At 45.2% G+C, this 22,729-nt stretch overlaps 2 protein-coding genes across 3 annotated transcripts in view; both read right to left on the bottom strand.

Moving 5' to 3' along the window:
* Positions 1-2,238: 2,238 nt before the first annotated feature.
* atp6v1g1 (ATPase H+ transporting V1 subunit G1) lies at positions 2,239-14,458 on the bottom strand. The gene is made up of 3 exons (XM_039775272.1): positions 14,291-14,458; positions 8,764-8,864; positions 2,239-2,744 (listed from the first exon to the last, which is right to left on the bottom strand). The coding sequence occupies exons 1-3, from the start codon at positions 14,370-14,372 to the stop codon at positions 2,571-2,573; spliced, it is 357 nt and encodes a 118-aa protein (XP_039631206.1). The 5' UTR covers positions 14,373-14,458; the 3' UTR covers positions 2,239-2,570.
* Positions 14,459-17,736: 3,278 nt separating this feature from the next.
* alad (aminolevulinate dehydratase) overlaps positions 17,737-22,729 on the bottom strand; it is a 31,172-nt gene continuing 26,179 nt past the window's right edge. For both annotated transcript variants that reach the window (XM_039774059.1, XM_039774058.1), the window contains exons 6-12: positions 22,609-22,692; positions 22,402-22,490; positions 22,263-22,318; positions 22,030-22,117; positions 21,818-21,904; positions 18,655-18,784; positions 17,737-18,566 (exon numbers count right to left, since the gene is read on the bottom strand). In XM_039774059.1, the coding sequence (XP_039629993.1) occupies positions 18,505-18,566; positions 18,655-18,784; positions 21,818-21,904; positions 22,030-22,117; positions 22,263-22,318; positions 22,402-22,490; positions 22,609-22,692 (596 nt within the window). In that variant the 3' untranslated portion in view covers positions 17,737-18,504. The remainder of the gene's footprint in view (positions 18,567-18,654; positions 18,785-21,817; positions 21,905-22,029; positions 22,118-22,262; positions 22,319-22,401; positions 22,491-22,608; positions 22,693-22,729) is intronic.

The raw sequence follows: 22,729 nt of genomic DNA, 5'->3' as shown, positions 1-22,729 counted from the left end.
GCACTGCGCTCTGCTGTTGTCACATTTAGCGACTGATGTCACCGGTCTGAGGACGTCCAGTCGCACGACTGCCTCGTGACTTCTAAAGTGTCTCGAGCTCCCCTCACCGTGAGAGCCACCTGACCGCACCGGGGGCTGTATGAGGGTCTTACAGCTGTGGCCCCTCGCAATCTCCGCCTTTCGTTTTTTTTTTCCCCACCCTGTTTTAGCACAAGAGCCATCTCTTCTATTTGTGTGGTCCAACTCAGCTATTTCTTTCCCGGTGGTCTCATGATATGCCAACCCACAAGAGAAGAGGTTGGGAGTGCGTGCCGATTACAGCGTGCTGGGCACCCACCACATGATGAACCACCAGGACCGAGACCCGAGTGCAGACGAGCAACGGGCGACACCTCCACCCCACACTCAAGAGGGAGGTTTTTTTTTTATATACAGTGCCAATCCTGCCACCAACCCCCACGTTTGCCCTGTAAGTCGGAGGACCAGTATGAAGATTAATGTCACACCCAGGACGGAGCAGTGGCAGCTGAAGGGCCCAATGGAGAACCGATAACTTTGAGGTCAGGGTTCTGCACTGGCAAGCGGAAGGTTAAGACAAAAATCAAACGGGAGGCTTGTCACAAACTGTCACAAGATTACAAACAAGTCACCAAGATTATGTAAATGAAGGCTAGGACTTCGATGGCTGCTGAAGTCGTGTAACGTGACTTGGGCTTAACTCGCCAAGCTAAATAGAGGGAATGGCCGCCTCTCATCTGTCAACTCCGGATGTTAGAACACTCTGGACGACGACAGGCCATTCAGCCCAACAGCGAGCGCCAGTCCTCTCCATTATAATAAAAACATCCTGGGACGAGGTGCGACTTTCTCAGAGAGACACATTAATGTCCTGTGAGACGAGTCTTTGTGCCAAGAGACTTAACCACGCAGGGCCGGAAATAAAAGACAAAGAGTAGATGACAAAGTAGAACGTCGTGAAGAATTCAAAAACGTTGGCGTGATTCACATGCAGAGAACGTTAAGAGATAATGGAAGTAGGAAAGTTCGAAAGTCTGAAAAAACTGATTGTTTGCGCTAATGCGATCTTTACTAACGGAAATTATTACTCAGTGATATAATGGAACAGCGAAAAGAGATTGAATATATGGACACAGGTGATACGACAGAAATTGTGTAGCTATAAACTTTCAGTCGGAGACTCGAATATCGTCCAATTCGTGTTGCCTCCCAATGAAGAGGCGTATCCGCGAGAATTAAGAAATTGGTTATTTGGTGAAAGTGAAATCCCACAAGAGAACATTTCAAGACTTTATGCAAAGAGATTTGGAGAAGTCGCGCCCACATCTCAAACGTTTACAACTGTGCCCGCGACTCAGTCATCTCTCATTTGTGTGAATGCTACTGTCAGACACAGTTCGTGTTGAGAGACAGAAACGATATTCACTCACAGGCAGTTCTACGTCGCATTGTCACGACAGAATTCCAAACACGGAATCAAAATTCAATGTGGTTTTGACAAAAAGGTAAAAGTGAAAAGAGATCGAATATACGGACACAGGTGATGTGACAGAAGTATGAAGGTATTGTGTAGCTTCAAAGTTTAAGTCGGAGACTCGAAGATCGTCCAATTCGTGTTGCCTCCCAATGAGGAGGCGTATCCGCGAGAAATAAAAGACTGGTTGTTTGCGAGTGGCAGAGATGTGAAGTGACTGGCACGTAGCGCAGGCCAGGGGGTTGGCGAGCGAAGCCCCCTAGTCTTCAAACAAAAAAATCCAAGTCAAGCTTTGAAAGTCCCTAAAGTCCTCCTGCCCACCACACTACTGGGTCGCTTATTCCAAGTGTGTAAAGAAAAACTTCCTGATGTTTGTGTGAATTTTCCCCTTCACAAGTTTCCAGCTGTGTCCCCCACGTGTTCTTGAGGACCTCATTTTAAAGTCACTGTCTCGACCCACTGCACTAATTCCCTTCATCATTTTAAACACTTCAGTCACTCCGGTCTCCTCTTCATCTCCTTAATGCTCAGCTCTTTTACTTTTTCTTCATCACTCACCCCCTGCAGCCCCCCGTAATCAGCCTAGTCGCTCTTCTCTGGACCTTCTCTAGTGCTGCTATGTCCTTTTTGTAGCCTGGAGACCAAACGTGTACCCAGGACTCCAGATGAGGCCTCACCAGTGGGTTACAACAGACATGGTGTCCCCTACCTGCAGACGTTGGTCTCAGTGATAAAACAGGGCCGAGCAGTGACCAAATAAAGTTTTATTTTTAGGATGAACTCGCAAAACACAATGAAGGGGTGAGTGGGGAAGGGATGGAATGACACAAGAAGATGAACAATGGAAACGATTCCACTTTCCTAAAACTCGATGACAGAGTCATCATCTGTCTGATGTGACACACACACACACACATAGGGACACGCCTCGCACACACAACCCGCTTACCAGTGGCAGCACTGGGAAACAAAGAGTTAAATTAAGCTGCCACCCCTCACGTCCCGTGTGCTCCTAGGGGGGGTCTACTCTTAACATCTCTAATAAATATTGGTCTTTCCGGAAACGTTGGGAGACGTGTCAGCCATTAATGCGGTAGTTGACGTGAATCTCTGGTTTGATTTCACACACTAAGCGGAGCAAGTGGTTGACGACAGCCTCTCGGTTCTGCTGGTAGTTCGCCTGGATGATCCGGATCTTCTCGTTTGTGTCCTTGTCCACCTCCATCGACAAGTTGCCATGCGATCCAAGAGCCTTCGTGTCACAAAAACAGAGAAAAAGAAATTGTAATTCCCAGATGGGGAAAAAAAGAAAAAATAATAAATAACTGTGTAATAATTCACTAGCTAGAGCAGGAAACAGCAAGGAAATGGCCGAAAATGGCGTCTGCACCCGACACAAAATGCCGTGAGCTTCAATGCTAATTAGCTTTTGTTACAGCCTCGTCTTAGGTACACAATTTAGGAGTAACTATCGAATTTTAAAAATCACGTTTTATTGAGATCACTAGGACAGCATTCTGTCAATTAAGAAATATAACAAAAGTTCTAACTCTGCAAGATGCGGAGAAATGAGTTTTCAGTCGGCTAGATTACCGTAACGCACTCCTCTCAGGACCACCAAAAAAAAAAACACATCAATCGATCGCAACGAGTGCAGAATGGAGCTGCTAGAATCTTAACTGGGAAAAGAAAATCCGAGCACATCACCCCAGTTCTGATGTCACTACACTGGTTACCTGTGTCATGTAGAATTGACTTTAAAATACTGCTGATGGTTTACAAAGCCTTCAATCATCTGCTCCATCTTATATGTCAGAATGAATTGGACTGGACTGCCAATACTGATGCTCTGTGCAAGAGAGGACAGAGCCGACTATACGTCCTTAGAAGGCTGGCGTCCTTCAACATCTGTTCAGTCAACATACATCAGACTTCCAATACAACTCGGAGTCCTGCCACGTGCAAAAGTTCGTTGACGACACTGCTATGGTGGGCTGCATTAGGAGTGGGCAGAAGGAAGAGTACAGGAAGCTAATCAAGGACTTTGTTAAATGGTGTGACTCAAACCACCTACACGTGAACACCAGCAAGACCAAGGAGCTGGTGGTGGATTTTAGGAGGACCAGGCCCCTCATGGACCCCGTGATCATCAGAGGTGACTGTGCAGAGGGTGCAGACCTATAAATACCTGGGAGTGGAGCTGGATGATAAACAGGACTGGACTGCCAATACTCTGTGTAAGAGAGGACAGAGCTGACTATACTTCATTACAAGACTGGCGTCCTTCAACATCTGCAATAAGATGCTGCAGATGTTCTATCAGACGGTTGTGGCGGCGTCATCTTCTACGTGGTGGTATGCTGGGAGGCAGCATAAAGAAGAGGACAAACTGGTGAGGAAGGCAGGCTCTATTGTAGGCACGGAGCTGGACAGTTTGACATCCGTGGCAGAGCGACGGGCACTGAGCAGATTCCTGTCAATCATGGAGAATTCACTGAACAGGATCATCTCCAGACAGAGGAGCAGCTTCAGCGACAGACTGCTGTCACCATCCTGCTCCACTGACAGACTGTGGAGACCCCACACTATGCGACTCTTCAGTTCCACCCGGGGGGTTAAACGTTAACATTATACAAAGTTATTGTCTGTTATACCTGCATTGTTATCACTCTTTAATTTAATATTGTTCTTTATCAGTATGCTGCTGCTGGAGTGTGGGAATTTCCCCTTGGGATTAATAAAGTATTAAAGTATGTACGTATGTATCTATCTATCTAGAATGCAGGAGATCTCAAAGGCTTTATCAATCCCAAGGAGCTCAGTAAAGTTCATCATAAAGAAGTGTTTGGTACTACTAGGACCCTCCAAACTGAATGGAAGAGCAAGGAGGAAACTGGGAAGAGAGGCTAACGAGAGGCCAATGGCCACTGTGAAGGAGTTACAGGATTTGATGGCAAAGAGTGGTCATTAATGGTGTGCACATGACAACAATTTGACAAGCGCTCCACAATTGTGGCTTGTTCAGGAGGGTCGCACTTCTCAAGAAAAGCCACATTAAGGCTCGTTTGAGCTTTCCCAGAATGCACTTTGAAGATTCTAATGCCAAGTGGATGAAAAAGGTTGTATGGTCAGATGAGCCTAAAATCAAACAATTTGGCCTCAACACCAAACGGTACACCAATGTAGCTCACCATCCACAACACACCATATCGACAGTAAAGCATGGAGGGGACAGCATCCTGTTGTTGTGTTTGGGGGGTCCTGGGGCTCTCATTAGGGGAGAAGGAAAAATGGATGAGGCAAACTACCATCAAATTCTGGAGGAAAACCTGCTACCCTCTGCCAGAATGGCAAAGATGGGCAGAATGTTCACCTTTCAACACGCCAACGACCCAAAGCACACAGGAAAACTGACCACACAGTGGCTGAATGTCCTGGTGTGGCCAATCAGAGCCCAGAGCTAAATCACAGTGAAAATCTGTGGAAAGATCTGAAGATAGCAGACCAGCAGCGCTCACCAGCCAATGTGACCGAACTCGAAGAGTTAACCTGTAAAGAAGGGTGGGGGGCAAATATTGAGTGGGCTCAGTCTGGGTGTGCAAAACTGATAAAGAAGAATCAACAGACTCAAGGCTGTCATTAAAGCAAAAGGGGGGTCAACAAAATGACACTGACATGGGGGTCCTTTTGTTAATCTCAGTAGGTCTTGGTTTTGATTTTTTTTTATCACTTTTCTGAACTGTAGCTGTGATGTCTTTCTCTTGGATGTTAGAGGTGGCATTGAGGAAGTAAAGCTGGGAAGAAATATTAAGTTTGTGTGTCTTCATTTAAGGCTGTAAAGCAAAAAAAAAAAAAAAGGGAAATATTTCAAAGGGGGGGGGATTCTTTACTATACCCACTGTATGTATAGGGTGGTCCAGATGTAATTATGCAATTTTCATTACGCTATAACTTATTAAGTTTATTACATAGAAAATCACCCAAAAAATCCCAGACCATCGAGAAGTGTGCGAACTGACGACATGAAGAATCATCTTCGCGCCGAACTGGAATTGACCCAGCATAAATCAAAGTCATCCAGACAATTAGGATCTGCATACTTAGATCTGGACCATCCTGTATGTGTATATATATATATATATATATATATATATATGTTGTATAGTTTACTGTCAAATAATGCAAAGAGTACACGACACACGTTTCGCACTTATCTGGGCTCATTAGGCGTATACACACTCCACTGCTCCCCTTTCGGGGATCGAACCTCGGACGTCAGTGTCAGAGACAAAGTCCGTTTATGCTGCGCCATTCATTGCATTCGTAGTCAGAGTGCCAACCATTCCAGTCAGGCTTTCGACGTTTTCACAGCACTGAGACGGCACTAATTAAGATGACTAATGATCTTTTAGTGGCTGCAGACTCAGGCCTAATCACAAGCCTTGTTCTTCTTGACCTCAGTGCTGCATTCGACACTGTCTGTCATTCCACCTTATTAAAAAGGTTATCTGCACTCTCGTATTTCTCACATCCCGTTAACTTGGTTTAAGTCATATCTTACAGACAGAACTCAATTCATTCAGCTGGACACATGTACCTCCACTCCCGTAGTATCTGGGGTTCCTCAAGGTTCTGTCCTTAGCCCCTTGCTGTTTATCATTTATTTGCTCCCTTTGGGTGTCATTTTTCGTAAATGGAAGATAAACTTTCATCGTTACGCAGATGATACCTAGTTATATATCTCAACTTCACCATCTGCATCGTTTCCACCATCCTCACTTACTGACTGCCTTGCTGAGATCAAGTCTTGGTTTTCTTCTAACTTCTTGCAGTTGAACTCTAATAAAACTGAGGTGCTTCTTATGGGCACGAAATCTGCAATTGCGAAGGCATCAAAGATCTCAGTATTAATTGACAACACATCTGTTACCTGTACAGATCAGATAAAAAGCCTTGGTGTAATTCTGGACAGCACGTTGTCTTTTCAGTCTCACATTAGTTCTGTTACCCGAGCAGCTTACTTTCACCTGCGTAACATTAATCGCCTGCGTCCATCTTTGTCAAATCACTCTACTGCTATTTTAGTCAACAGTTTGGTCACCTCCCGCCTGGACTATTGCAACTCACTTCTCTTTGGTCTGCCCCAAAAGTTACTACATAAACTTCAACTTGTTCAGAACTCGGCTGCTCGTATAATTACTAAAACACCCGACTCTGATCACATCACACCTGTTATTCAGCAGCTTTATTAGCTGCCAGTAAAGTTTAGGGTCTACTATAAAATTTTAGTCCTTACATATAAGGCTATGGGGCGGCACGGTGGCGCAGTGGTAGCGCTGCTGCCTCGCAGTTAGGAGACCTGGGTTCGCTTCCCCGGTCCTCCCTGCATGGAGTTTGCATGTTCTCCCCGTGTCTGCGTGGGTTTCCTCCCACAGTCCAAAGACATGCTGGTTAGGTGGATTGGCGATTCTACATTGGCCCTAGTGTGTGCTTGGTGTGTGGGTGTGTTTGTGTGTGTCCTGCGGTGGGTTGGCACCCTGCCCAGGATTGGTTCCTGCCTTGTGCCCTGTGTTGGCTGGGATTGGCTCCAGCAGACCCCTGTGACCCTGTGTTCAGATTCAGCGGGTTAGAAAATGGATGGATGGATGGATATGAGGCTATTCATAATCTTGCCCCTACATATCTCTCACAGCTCCTACAAGTCACTAAACCCTCTCGCATGCTCAGATCCTCTTCTTCCATCAACTTAAATAATCCACCAGCACGTCTTGTTATGATGGGATATCCAGCGTTTAGCAGATCGGCACCCTCCTTATGGAACTCATTACCTGCCTACCTTAGGAACACGACTACCCTTCACCAATTTCAGGCTAATCTTAAAACTCATTTGTTCAAAATTGCTTATTCACTGTAATTGTTACTGGTGTTGTTTTATTTAGATTTTAATTTTTAAGTTATTGAATGTTTAACTTTTGATCTGATTGTACAGTGACCTTGAGTTTTTTGAAAGGCGCTTCAAATAAAATGTATTATTATTATTATTATTGGTTGTATGGGTGGTTACCTACCAGGTAATACATGTGGTTGGTCTGCCCCTCTTTCAGTTGCGAGAAGCAATGGTGCCCACCCACTGACAACTCCAGGCAAGCATCAACAATTTGAACTTACTATCTTAACTTAACTTACTTTCAGCTCACACCGTATATACGTATAGATAAATAAAATCCAATGTCCGTCTGTCTGTCTGTTTTCACGAGAGAACTACTTCAGGGATTTAGATTTTTTTTTTTCTTTCTAGAATTTGCCTGAATATTCTGGTTGATTTTGCGACTTCTCTCATCTTGCTAAGTATCCGAGTTCGCTTGTGCCACCGATTATTTTCGCGAATCCGAGAGAGAGGCTGGGAGGGGGCAGGAGGAGAGAGAAGTGGGTGGGGCCCTCCTCACTCACGCGCCAACCACCATTCAAGTCGCTCGACCTCTCGCCACGTGTTGGAGCGCACCTCGCCTCCTCTTAGCTAGCCTTACCGGTTTGTTCAGCAGACGTTTGACGTTTTTGAGAGAGACATCAGAGCGGCGTGTGTTTTAGAGGGTAGCTGCTGACTGGCCACGTACTCTTCTCCCCACGCGGGGGACGCTCTCCCGTCAGAGCTGAACACGGTCAGACACAGTGGTGACGGTTGACGTTAAAGCGTACCTACCTTCTGCTTTGCCCGAATTATATTTCTTTTTATTCTTTACTGATTTTTTTCACTAGTATGTGGGCAGAGCAGCAGGGGACAGCTAGTCTATAGATATAAATATGGAGACGCTTGTGTGGTTCTGTGCTCCTTATTGACCATTCAGATTCGGCGTCTGGTGATGCCACTCTGCTAGGTCTCAAGTCCAGTCTTCTTGTGCAGCTCCTAGTTGGTGAAACAAGCTGCCCACCTCCATCTGAACCGTGGAGTCCCTCGATGTGTTCAGGAAGCCTCTGCAGACCCCCTCTTGTTTGGCGATATTCGCCGTTAGGTTTTGTAAATCTGCACATCGCTTGTATGTTGTCTTGAGCTTTTTCAGCTGTGGAAATCACTTTTGTACCCTTGTCCTGTCACACTTGTTCCCAAACTGATGATGCTGACCTCTCTTGTAAGCAGAAGTATCTGCTAAGCAGGTCAATGGAGACGTAAATGTCGGTGCAATGAAAGAACTTTGTGGAATAAGACGGCTGAGAGAAGGCAGTGCCGCGAGTCAGAGCCGTCTGGTCTGGTCTCACCTCCCTGATTTACATACCGTGGCCTCTTTGGTCTTGAAGTCCTTCTCCCTTTGCAGGCGGTACTGCTCGACTTCTGCTTGAGCTTCCTCTTTCGCTTGCTTCAGCCTGCGATTCTTTCCTGTACAACACAAGACAGTGAGTCGTCAGACCGCGCCGTTTCAGAGTCATCACTTTTTTTTTCCATGATTACTGCCCAAGTGACTTTTTGTCACCTAGGAAAGAATGAACTTGACAGGAACAGTAAAGTCACTGAAACCCTCGACACGTCAAGGCGCGCGCGTCTGCCCCACTTTCTAGTGTTAGGGTCGACACTCCCAAGTTCATTTTTTTGTTTAAAGAATTAAGGTTTTGCGATTTGTGTGTCACTTTAGATAAAACAGCCAATTAAATAAAAGCGTAAGGAACGAGATCCTGGAAAGACGGAGTCTCACTAAGAGAAGTGTGGTCAAGTGACTCGAGGCCTCACTCAGACCTTCACCCTTCACACAGACGGTCTGGACAATTCGTGCAATTTAACAGTAAACTCGCCATAAAAAATCAACCCGATAGTTCCTCTGGCTCAGATGTGCCACAATCGTGTTATCTGCCATGCGTGATGTTTGCCCGGCCAACCCCCCTCATTTCACCAAGGGGGTGGGGTCTGCAATTAGTACAAGTGAGTCGTCTTCGTGAATTTAAAAAGGCAAAAGTGGGGTGTGGGACCAAGCAGGTTGAGGAACACTGGTGTAAAGATGGCGGCGTGAGCCGAATACATAAGAATTAGCCTCGTGGTGTGGCGCCAATCAAACCTTGAAGGGCCCACCAAGAGTCAGAAAACCCATGCGACTGTCAAGCATTAAAGGAAATAAAGCAAGATGGAAGACTGCGGCTGGTTCTGGCAGTTTCTACAACAGGACTTCCCCGATTGTTTGAGTTTGAATGGCCTCGACCCGGTCGGCCGTAAAGTGGCCCGTGATTGGACCGAGGAGTCTGAATACGTGTGTCAACGCGAGGTTTCAGGGTTTTCTAGTCTACTTTTAAAACATTTTGCAAAAACCTCTTCAATCCTGCGTTTGCTTTGTCATTCTGGGGTGCTGAGATGTTTGACGAAGGGGAAAAAAAATAAATTGAAACCATTTTAGCACAAGTCTGCAGCACAACAAAACGTGTAAAAGGTGAAGGGGTCCGAAGGCTTTGTGAATGCTCTGCACGTCCAGGCGTCCGTTTGCTCAACACGCCGCTCTCGGCTCCTCCGGGAATTTCTCCTATTCTTGGACCGGTGAGCCTCCTGCGTCGTCCGACATTCCTGCTCCGACGGGGATGTTAATGTGGAGCGTCCAGTACAGCGCAGCAACGCAGCCTCAGCTCGAGGCGTCACAGGGAATGTGGCGGTCATGACGTCTGCGCTTCAGAAGGGGTCACCCAACTGTAGCTCAGCATGTGCAGGCCCGGCCAGGACTTGGGTGGCTTCTGGAAGACGTGCTGGAGAGACCAGCAGGGGGCGCTTATCCGGTGGTCTGTGTGAGGATCCCAATGCCTCAGAGCAGCGACAGGGGACGCCGTGCTGTAAAATCAGCGTCATCCTTCAGATGAGACATTAAACTGGGGTCCCGACTCTCGGCGGTCATTAAAGACCCCTGGGCAGCCTCTAATAGTCGTCTAATGTGACATGGGCCTCACCAGCAAGAAGATCCAATCATCTCTCTCTTATCACGTCGTAAAGAGGTTGAAAAACGTTGGCGTGACACACATGCAGAGCAGGTTGGAGAGAATGAAAAGTACTCAAATTTAAAAGTCTTAAAAAACTGACAATAAAGATCGCATTAGCGCAAAAATTATTACTCGGTGAAATAACGGCACAGCGAAAAGGGATCAGATATATTGTTCAGATTTAAACTTTAAGTCAGAGACTTGTAGATCGTCTAATTCGTGCTGCCATCAGGGAAAAGTAGTGTTGCCTCCCAATGAAGAGGCGTATCCACGAGAATTAAAGGATTTGTTGTTTGGTGAAAGTGAAATCCACAAACACAACTGGCAGAGACGTGACGCGGCTGGCATATAGCACTGGCCGTTGGAGCTAAGCACTCTAGCATATATAAAAAATACATGTACACATTTATATATAAATATACTAGGGGGCTTTGCTCAACCCACCCTCTCCCCCCTGGGGCGCGCCACATGCCAGCCACTTTGCGTCTCTGCCACTCGGGGCTGAACGCACGCGAAGGAGATGTGGACGGATCATCTGCTGGCTTGCTGCTCCTCCTCCTCCTCCTCCGGCCGAGCTGCGAGTCGATCATTTAAATGCTGGTACAGCAGCTGTCCTTTTGTCTCGCAGGACGTCAAAGTGTCTCCCGAAAAGATCGCATCTCGACCCAAGATAATAGGGAGATGTACATACATCTTCGAGTCTGTCAGGGCCGGAAGTGCGAGGCTACAGCATGAAGCTTAAGGAAATCGATTCTATCGCCAAAGTGAAACCACTGAGAAATGAGAAACTCGCTTAGCCGTGGATAGACAAGGTGGGCGAGCACATCGGCAAAACGAAACCTCCGAGGAGAGAGAAACTCGCTTAGACGCTGATGCAGAAGCAATGCGATTGATTGACTTGATTGATTGAAGTGCCAGAATTTATGGTTTCTAGGAGGCCGGTCTTTTTACACAGCTAGTATATATATATATATATAAAAATTCCAATTTCACTAGAGAACTACGTAACAGATTTAGATCAGGTTTTTTTCTAGAATTTGCTTGAACATTCTGGCCGATTCTGCGACTTCTCTCATCACGTTAAGTATCACAGTTCGCTTGCCGTACCGATTTATTTGCGCGGATTCCGAGAGACCGGCTGCAGGCCGAGGGGAAGGACCCTCCTCACTCGCACGCCAGCCTCTGTTCGAGTCGCTCGACCTCTCGCCACGTGTTGGAGTGCACCTCGCCTCCGCTTGGCTAGCGATACCTGTTTGTTCAGCAGACATTATCATCTACAGATTATTAAGAAGTTAACGTTTGACGTTTTTGAGGGGTCAGAGCTACGCGTGTTTTAGTGGGTACCTGCCGACTGGCACAGATATCACGGCCACGTGCTCTTCTCCCCACATGGGGGACGCTCTCCCGTCAGAGCTGAACACGATCAGACTCAGTGACGTTTGACGTGAAGAGCGCACCTGCCTTCCGTTTCACCAGAATTACATTTTTCTTTTTAATTGATTTTTAAAGTTTGTCCTGTTTCACTACTATATGGGCAAAGCCGCGGGGGGACAGCCAGTATGGAATATAAGAAAGTTTGTAAGCTGGGATGTGCAGTCGGTAAAGAAAATCTCCGATTCCTCCATTTGTAATTCGACTTTACATTTGCTATGCCGGTTGAAAGCGCACCACCTACAAGACACGAGACGTTTCTTCACTGCCACTGTGAACCTTTAAGCACCTTAACCTGCTCGAGTTTGGGTTTAAAGGGTGAAGTCATGCAGCTGTGGTTGTTTTTTTATATTCATTATTAAATACAAAATTTAAAAAGAGACTATATTTTTATAGTTAAATTGAATTAGTATATGTGAAAGTGGAAATTACAACACATTATAATAAAATTGACATTTAGTCTGAACATTTTAATCGACTCCAAGTCCACTAAATAGTTTCAGGCTGCGACTCGCCAGCCTCTTTGAAGTGAATTACTTTTTACAGTTAAAGAGTGAATAATTATGCAGTCTCTCACCCTTCCGCCATGTTCTCACCAGGAATTATTTTCTCTCATTCACTTAGTGGGTCAACAGCTTAGCCACCCGAGGAGCTATGGCACGATTAAGGAAAGAATGAAATTGCAGAGTAAGCTGAGCCGTCGTCTTGCATTGGTAACTGCGTGGCGGGCACAGCGCCCGAGACAGGAGAGCAGGAAGATGTGCGGCACGCTGCACTCGGATATTCACCTTCCACTGTTAGCCCCATGGCTCTCGCAGAACGGGATGGGCCCCTTGACAGCGCTTACTCGGCGTCTCCTGACCATCTTCTGTGCCAAGCTGAGTGCTTTACCCGTTTTTAACTGAAAATCGACTGACCCGTTACACGACTCCCCCACGTTCTTCAAAGGCAAGTGTCTGCTCCTGGCTATCTGTCATCCTCAAGGGTCCATCTAAGTGGTCTCAACTCAGCAGATGGTCATTCTAATGGACAATTTCAAATCTTTCTTGATATTCCTACATGTAATTTCACACAAATGATGTTACTTTCTTTTGTTTCTCTTTTAAAAAGTTCTGTTTAGTATTCTTTTTTATTCCAACTTGTTTTTTCATTAATTCCTAAATGTCCCAATTCATAATTTTGCAGGTCATATATTAATCTGTTGACCGGAAAGCAGGAGACAGAGCTGGAGGTGGCACAGTTAAAGATGGTAAGATTGGCATTGGGTGTGACGAGGATGGACAGGATTAGAAATGAAGACATCAGAGGGTCAGCTCAGGTGGGACTGGTGGGAGACAAAGTCAGAGAGGCGAGATTGCGTTGGGTTGGACATGTGCAGAGGAGAGATGAGGGGTATACTGGGAGAAGGATGTTAACGATAGAGCTGCCAAGAGGAAGAGGAAAAGAGGAAGGCCTAAGAGAAGGTTGATGGATGTGGTGAGAGAGGACATGCAGGTGATGGGAGTGACAGAACAAGATAGATAGATATGAAAGGCACTATATAATAGATAGATAGATACTTTATTAATCCCAAGGGGAAATTCAAGATGACGAGGACAGAAAGATATGGAAGATGATGATGATCTGCTGTGGCAACCCCTAACAGGAGCAGCTGAAAGAAGAAGATAATAATCTGTCATTTAGTATTTAATGTGTGATATTAGTTTGTATCCAGATTTACTCATTTAATCTTTTCCTATTATTCCTTTTGCACCCATTCAAACACTTGTGAAGCACTTGGAGCATGGGAAAGGCGCTACATAAATGAAGTGCACTGTTAAGTTAACACCCAGGAGGTCAACCTTTCAGTTCAGGACTGCGGGGGTTGTGGGAGGGTAAAGCCCCTTCGGCGACTTGTTAAGAAGAAGTCCTACAAACTGTGACCGCCCGTCAGACTGGGCCGAGTTTCCACAGCTGGACTCTCACTAAGGACCGGGAGCTCGTTGGCAGGGAGCGCTCCTCCACAGCCCCCCTGAACTACGGGAGGCTCCCCTCGCCCTTCCTAAACTGGCCCACAAGCGGACAGAGAACTTCCTCGTCTACAGTGCACAGCACGGCGGCGGCTCTCGGCTCTGTCATCACTGCCTATTCCAAGTACTTGAGAAAGACGCTATAATATTGACAGATCTACTGCGGCCTGCATGTTATGAGGGGCCGGTAGCGTCTTATTTTTAAAATCGTTTGCCCGCCGATGCCCAGTCTGAGTTTTGGTGGAAGAATTTGTTATTTTTTCACTAATTGTTAGACCTGACATTAACTTCTTTCAAAGTTTACACAGTTTCTGTTGTCAAGTTTCGTTCCCTTTTGGACGGACTGAGGGGCTCCGTCAGTGAAAACATCTGCAACTTTTAAAAGACACGACCGTGACCGGCGTTAAAGACTCACGTTTGCGGGCCTCTGCAACCTTCTCCGCCGCTCGCTTTTCGGCTTGCAGCAGCTGCTGGACTCCCTGAGACTGACTAGCCATGACGACGAGATGTTTGTGAAACGATAAGCTCCGAGCCGACTCTCTCCAATTCCACACAACTATGAGCAGCCGGGTCAGCTGACTGCCTTGGTGTGAGTGCGTGCGTTCATACGTCAGCGCGCAAGCCCCACGTAACCCCATCCCCATAGACGGCCCGCACAATGTCTCCCGCGCTTTGCTTCGAGTTTTCTATAACCGAGACGCTGCTGCCACCTGGAGGACTAACAAAATATAACCGAGCTGTTCAGTTCGGCTGGTTTAATGTGAATCTTGCATCTGTTAGAACAAGCAAACAAATATATTCTCTTTATTTTTATATTTATAAAATAAGTTAAAAAAAATAAGAAATAAAAATATTAAATAAGAAACATAAAAAAATCAATCTCTTCAAAAGAACAAAATATTGTTAAGTCAAATCATACAGTCTGCGGTGGGTTGACACCCTGCCCAGGATTGGTTCCTGCCTTGTGCCCTGTGTTGGTTGGGATTGGCACCAGCAGACCCCCGTGACCCTGTGTTCGGATTCAACGGGTTGGAAAATGGATGGATGGATGGAAATCATACAGTAAATCAGATCTCCATATTTCCATTTAAAAACACAATTGAATTGTTGCAGGTTAAATAGTATCAATGTTTATTTTTATGAATGTATATAATAAAATTATTGTATCTTGTAAGTAAAATAACCAAAATCAGTACATTGTTATAAGTTAAATAATACACCAGATTTATTTCCCATTAATTATATTTGTAAACAAAATAATAAACTTCTCTTTATTTACCATGGCAGACTGAATAATAAAACTTGTTTAAGAGTGAAATAAATTCTCTTTATTTCCTATTTAACATAATTATCGCATTTTGTTTTAAAATAAAAAAGCATTTCTCCTTATTTACCCATTAATAACTGATTCTATTGTTATCATTAAATAAAATTAATTCTCTTTATTTCCCATAAATAATAAAAATAGATTATGCACATCAAATAATAAAATCAAATCCTCTAATAAATGCAATAAAATGTGATATTGCTATAAGTTAAACAATAAAATATATTCACTCTATTCTCATTAATAAACAATTACATTGTTACAAGTTCAATATATTCCATTCCCTATTCCTAAACAATGATATTTAAGTAGAATAATATAATGAATTATTTTTTCCATAATAAATATAATAATTAGAGCCGTGTTAAATCTTTATTTCCTACTATTTGTCCCCCGCGGCTCCGCCCACGTAGTAGTGCAACAGGCCTAACTTTAAAAATCAATAAACAAACGTGGCTTGACCGATTCGAACGGAGTCTGGCGAGTGAGGGAGGAGGGCCCCGCCCAGCTCCCCATTCCTGACGTCACGCCCCCTCTCTCTCGGCTTACCGCGCGTATATCGCTCCTGTCAGCGAACTCGGATACTTAGTGCGATGAGAGAAGTCGCAAAACCAACCGGAATGTTCAAGCTAAAAATGGACAAAAACAAAGATCTAAATCCGCTAAGTAGTTCTCTCGTGAAAAGCAGACAGACAGACGTTGGATTTTATTATCTCTCTCTCATATATATATATATATATATATATATATATATATATATATATATATATATATATATATATATATATATATATATATATATATATATATATATATATATATATATATAGATAGATAGATAGAGAGAAAGTGCAATTATTGTTAAATAATCTTTTTTAAGTAAAAGAAAAATCAGTTCTGCTTATTTCCTAACAGAAATATAACACATTAATTGTATTGTTAGAAGTTGAAATACACGAGTTCCATTTCCAGTTAATGAATTTGTTTAAGCAGAATACCAAAATTAATTCCCAAAATCAATAATGAGGCTGTTGTAAGTTAAATTGTAAAATCCCCCCCATTAATGAACTAAATATCGTTGCAAGTTAAATAAAATCGACTCTCTTTATTTCCCATGATATATACTGTATAGAATTAGTAGCTTATTGTAATAGTAAAATCTTTTTTCCCCATTAATCAACTAAATTATATTGTTGCCAGTTAAATAATAAAACAAATTCCCTTAATCTGCCCAAGATGAATTGTTGCAATGGCTGTTCTCTTCTAGCCTGCCGATGTCCACTGATGTCACCTGCGCAAAGTGACCAGCACTGGGATGTCCGTCATTCAGATTAACAGTGATACAGATGGGCACTCATCCATCCATTCACCTTTCATACCTGCTCCAGATCCCGAGGTCAGCTGGCACCTTTCCCAGTAGGCATCAGACAAAAGGCAGGAACACCAGCCCATCATCACATGGTGACCCCACACAGACACACACGCTGGTCAAGCCACCTCACCTGTATGTTTTTGGACTGTGGGAAGAAAGCAGAGCAGCTGGAGGGAACCCGAGAACATTCAAGTTCCACGCAGGGAACACCCGGGACGTGAACCCCCAGTCTTCTTAATGTGAGACGGCAGTGCTACCTCTGCACCGCCCCAGGAATGGGCAATCGTACACAACAGCAGACTGACATACTAAAAGTGGTTAAACAACTCACAAGGCAGGAGATCATAAAGAGCAATGAGGCAACACGAAAGACAGAGCAGCATTTTCACTCCAGCTAGCAGCACCACGGGTTCCGCTTTGTGATGGGAATGCTCATCCCCAGATCTGCAGCGCACACCAACACCGATGACGTGCTGATCTCCACTGCCCTCCTTGAGCTCCGAGTCTCTTACCGATGACCGTACTAAGTCAGGATTATTGGTGGGGGGTTTCCAGAGGTCTATTCTGACAACACTGCGTGCAAAGCAGGAAACAGCGGCGGACACAGCGACATCCACACTGGGCCAGTTGAACTATTTTGGGGGATGTAGTGGCAGGAAAGCCCCATACATGCAAAGCTTACATGGCCAACACCCACGTCCTGTTCATTCTGGGACTCTGGAGAGGTCTGCTAGACTTACCAGTACACGCTTCTCCTGGACTCTGGCGGTGCCCTCTGCCACCTCTCTTCTGCGATGTGGTGCTGCCAGCTCCCCACTGTGGATGAATGGATGTCTACTGGCCATGAATTAAGCTCATTTTCTGTGTCCATGGCACCATCTCACAGGTGGGTACCTCGTACAGCTGGACAAGACCAAAACTGAACTGCTCAGCACAAAGCAGATGAACAAAGTGGGGGGCAACTCCTGAGGTTTGTAACAGTCAACATAAAAGATGGAAGATAAAGCAGAAATTCAATGTAAGCAGTACATGAGAAAGAATTCCAAAGACCGAGCAATTCTTACACATGGTGCCCTCTGGGACACAAGCAGGGACAATCTAAGCAGGTAAAGATGAACTCTGGAGTGCGACTTCAAACAAATAAGACACCGCAGGCCTTGCACCACCTTGTAGCAAAGTTTATTAGCATAGGAGGCAAAGACGCAGAACAGAGTATGCAACATTGGGTCACTGGGCCCAGCAAGGGGGTCCTTGAATGACATAGCAGTGCGGCTTAGGAATAACAAAAGGGGACACAAGTAGCTAAGGTGGCTGACTGGACCCCAAATGACATTTGAAGAAGAGGCCACCACATGACCTGAATGGACGTGAGAGTTAATACTGTTACAAGCACCATGAGAAGAACACAAAAAGCCTAAAAAAATAGAAAAAACACTGAAGAGTGGAGCAGACGTCACTTTCATGTTAATGACAAATACGAATACGTGGCACCGGTTAGGAAAATGAAAACTTTAACAGGCTGCATGTCGAGGTACTGATCTGGGGGTACAGGCTGTCTAACTAAGGCACATTGAAGACCACCGTCAGAGAGAAGGCGAGTACAGCTGGGCACACTAGCTAGTGCAATTCTCATCAGGGTCACACTGCCTGCCCTTCACAGAAACATGAATGTAGAAGACTGAAGAACCAGAATCGATACGATTCACAAGCTGGTTCACACTTAGCAATGACATTCAGGCATCAGCGAGGAGTTCGACAAAGTTAAGAAGCTAAAGTAACGTTAGGACTCGTAACCTACAAGGTTAGAAACACCTCAGCGTGGTCCTACTCTTGATCAGAACCATCCATATCCTCTTCTTTTCCATCCGCTCTCGTTTAGGATCTACAGCTACAGATGTAAGGTGGCCCCCTTGGCATCTGGGCACACTCTTTACATGTCCTTCAGCCAGTCCAGAAGCTGAGGGACGTAGTATGTGATGATGATATCTGCCCCTAGGAGAAACACGAAGCACCGGAGTTCAAACGTTTAGCCTCCCACAGGATGGCACCCACAGGGCAGCAGCACTATGTGTGTTCTTACCTGCCCTCCTGAAAGCTGTCAACGACTCCATCACAGCAGTGCGAAGGTCGAAGGCTCCTGCCTGGGCACCGTGCCACAGCATTGCAAATTCTCCAGACACGTGGTACACGGCAAGGGGGTGCGTTGGATGCTGCAATGTGCAAAACAAAAGGGAGCCAAACTTAAAGCAAGGCCATTTGGTGAAACTGAACTTTGTCACACACTACAGCACTGATCTGTCCTCATACATCATCCCCGACAGTCTCAACCCCCTCTAGTTTGCCTACCGTTGCAACAGGTCCACTGAGGATGCCATCTCCATAACACTTTACACCACCCTGTCTCATCTGGAGAACAAGAACTGTTATGCCAGGGTGCTGTTTGTGGACTACAGCTCTGTATTTAGCACCGTCACTCCATCCCAGCTCATCACTAAACTCCTGGATCTGGGGCTTAGCTCTTCACTGTGCAACTGGGTGCTCGACTTCCTCACCAGCTGACCTCAGCAAGTGCGTATTGGTGGGAAAAACCTCCTCCATCATCACCATGAACCCTGGCACCCTGCAGGGCAGCGTGCGGAGCCCCCCGCTTTACTCTCTCTACACCCATGACTGCGTGGCTAAGTACAGCTCTAACACCATCCTCAAGTTTACTGACGATACCTCTGTAACAGGTCTGATCAGCGAGGACGATGAGACGGCCTACATGGAGGATGGTGTCAGGACAACAACCTCACCCTCAACGTTAGCAAAACTAAGGAGATGATTGTGGATTTCCGCAAACAGGCAACAGACCACAGACCCATCTACATGTGTCCTGGTCTAAAAAAAAGGCAGAATTAGATCCTGGAGTTTTAGCCAATTTTCGCCCGATTTCCCAATTGACATTTCTGGCTAAAATATTAGAAAGAAGTATTTATAATCAACTGGTTGATCACCTTAACTCTAATAACTTATTTGAGATCTACCAATCTGGCTTTAGGCGTTATCATGGTGTTGAGACGGCCCTGTTCAACGACATCTCTATTATTACTGACTCAGGTGGTGCTGCAGTCCTTGTCCTCCTTGACCTGTCCACTGCCTTTGACACTATTGACCATGAGACATTGCAGTTGCAGCCTGAACATCTTGTTGGGCTTAAAGGGGCCGCTCTTAACTGGTTCAGGTCAGATCTAACTGGTAGACACTTTTCAGGGACTTTAAATTCCTCTTTTTCGTCTACTGCTCCTCTTAAATGTGACGTCCTTCAGGGATCCATTTTGGGTCCTATTTTGTTCTCTATATACCTTCATCCTATTGGAGCGATTTTTAGGAAATGTAACACTTCTTTGCTGATGATACTCCGGTTTATATTCCTGACTGCAACTCTGCAATAAATCAACTGCACAACTGTCTGTCTGAACGGAGATCCTGGATGGCTAATAATTTTCTTGATCTGAATCGAAATAAAATGGAGGTGCTTATAGCGGGTCCATCAGCTAAAGCCCAAATTGGTCTTGGACTTCTCGGCGCTCTCTCTCTGTCTTTTGCAAACCTCAAGTCCGCATTCTTGGTGTTACCTTTGTCAGTAACCTCTCTTTTGAGAAACACATTAATTCTGTAGTCAAGAGTTGCCTTTTCCTGCTTTGTCTATTAAGTAACATCAAGCCTTTTTTTATCTTCTAGGGATCTTGAGAAAGCTACTCCTGCTTTTATCTTCTCTCGCCTCGATTACTACAACTCGCTGTATTCTCTGATACGCAGGTTACAGTTGGTCCAGAATGCTGCTGCTCGCTTTCTGGTTGGGGCAAGAAAGTCCGATTCTGTTTCTCCGATATTAGCTTCTTTACACTGGCTGCTGCCTGTCAGTTTGGGAATTGATTTTAAAATCTTGTTGCTAGTTTTTAAATCTTCACATGGGCTCGCTGCTGCCTATTTATCTGAATTGTGTGTTTTACATCAGCCACCCAGAGTGCTTAGATCTTCTGGTCACTTGTCTCTTGATGTCCCTCGTACCGAGTGTCAAACTAAGGGGGACAGACAGGACTTTGTCAGCTGCTGCTCCTCGCCTGTTGATCTCGTTACCTCGTCACATAAAGGAGTCGTCGACAATTCAAAACGAGATTAAAGACTCATTTCTATTCACTTGCATTCTGTGACCTTCAGTAATACTGATGGTTTCCCCATTGTGATTATGTAACATTACTTCTATTTATGTGTTTTTATGTAGTACTAGGTTGTTGTACCGTGTTAGCCATTACGAATGTAGAGAAAAGCCAAGAAAAATGACACCTTTTATTGGTTGCCTCGAAAGCTTGCATATTGTAATCTTTTTAGTTAGCCAATAAAAGGTGTCATTTTGCTTGGCTTTTCTCTACTATGTTTTTATGTTAATTGTATGTTTTTCCTTCTTTTATTGTAAAGCACTTTGGCCACAGCATTCCTATGTTGCTTTAAATGTGCTATATAAATAAAGTTGACATTGACATCGGAGGTGAGGCTGTGGAGCAGGTCAACAGCTTTAGGTTTCTCGGCGTCACCCTCACCGATGACCTTAAATGATCAAGTCACACAGTGGCAGTAGTTAAGAAAGCCCAACAACGCCTCTACTCCCTCACGATGTCCCCCACAACCCTGTGCAGATTCTACAGGTGTACTGATGCATCACATCCTGGTACAGCAACTGCTCAGTTCAGGACTGCAGAGCTCTGCAGCGGGTGGTGAATACAGCAGAGCAGATGACGGGCACAAGGCTCCCTGCGATCCATGACATCCACACTACACGCTGTCTCAGGAAAGTGAACCGTATCAGGCGGGATGGGATCCCAGCCGCCCTGCACTGTCACTTTTCACCCTTCTCCCATCTGGGAAGCGACTAAAGTCAATTCAGACGCGCACCTCCAGGATCAGGAACAGTTTCTACCCAACTGCAATCAGACTCGTGAACAATCGGTGTCACCTCCACTGCTACCTGCACATATACGTCTGCCACTGTCTCTATTTATTCCTAGGATTCTGCTTTATTTATATTCATTTATTTATTTATTGTGTGTGTGTTTTTTTTTTTTTTGTCTATGTTCACTGTCTGCAGAGGCACATGCAGGCAAGCATTTCATTGTACTTGTACACATGACAATAAAGAATTGAATTGAATATTGGACAGTCAATTCATCCACTCCTACAATCACAGGGAAGTATGTGCTCACCTTGTCCTTAACCTCTCGGATTATGTCCAAGTAAGGCATTCCCGGCTTCACCATCAGCATGTCGGCCCCTTCCTGCACATCTCGGTCCTAAGACAGCACAACAAGAAGCTGGACAAACTGAATTTCAACTGAGACAGTCCAGACTGGACTCAGTAAGGCAGTGACTTGCCAAGACTCAGCCAGCACAGCCAGTGTCAAATCTTCCTTCTTACCACAGCTCGAATTGCCAGGCCACGGGCCCCAGGAGGCAGCTGGTAGCAGCGACGATCCCCAAATGCGGGCTTGGATTGGGCAGCATCTCTGGAATAAAATGTATAAATGTGGGAAAGTTAAGAGAGAGGTTAGGTTAGGAGCACGCGCTGATACAGAGCATTGCTGCAACCCCACCACGGAAGTTAAGAAGGCCAAAGAAAAAAAGAGACAATTTTAACTAAACTGAGAATACCTGAAAGGTCCATAGAAGCAGGAGGCAAACTTTGCACTGTAGCTCATGACAGACACCTAGAAAACGAAGACAACTCTGGCTTGGCATAACGCAGAACTGAATCACTTTATATCACTAATACACAGATAAATAACAATACCTTGTTTCCCAGGTTATTGGACAACAGTGCCTGCTTTATGGCACCTACACGGCCATCCATCATATCAGAAGGAGCAATGATGTGGCAGCCTATTGGTTAAACAAGACATGCAATTGATTTGGTGGTCTTCTACCTGAATAGCTTATCAAGGAAACCTCATTGGAGGATGAAATTACCCACAATCCTCAGAGTGGCAGCTCTACTCACCTGCTTTAGCATAAGACAGGGCGACCTCTGCCAGGCGCAGGCAACTTGCATCATTATCCAGAGTGCCGTCATCTCGAAGGATCCCTGAAATGAACACAGCAGGGGGAAGATAACGGACAGC

The sequence above is a fragment of the Polypterus senegalus genome, chromosome 13, assembly GCF_016835505.1.
Source record: "Polypterus senegalus isolate Bchr_013 chromosome 13, ASM1683550v1, whole genome shotgun sequence".
Classification (NCBI taxonomy): domain Eukaryota; kingdom Metazoa; phylum Chordata; class Cladistia; order Polypteriformes; family Polypteridae; genus Polypterus; species Polypterus senegalus.
The sequence above is the reverse complement of the archived record's forward strand: the minus strand, read 5'-3'. Positions and strand labels throughout refer to the sequence as shown.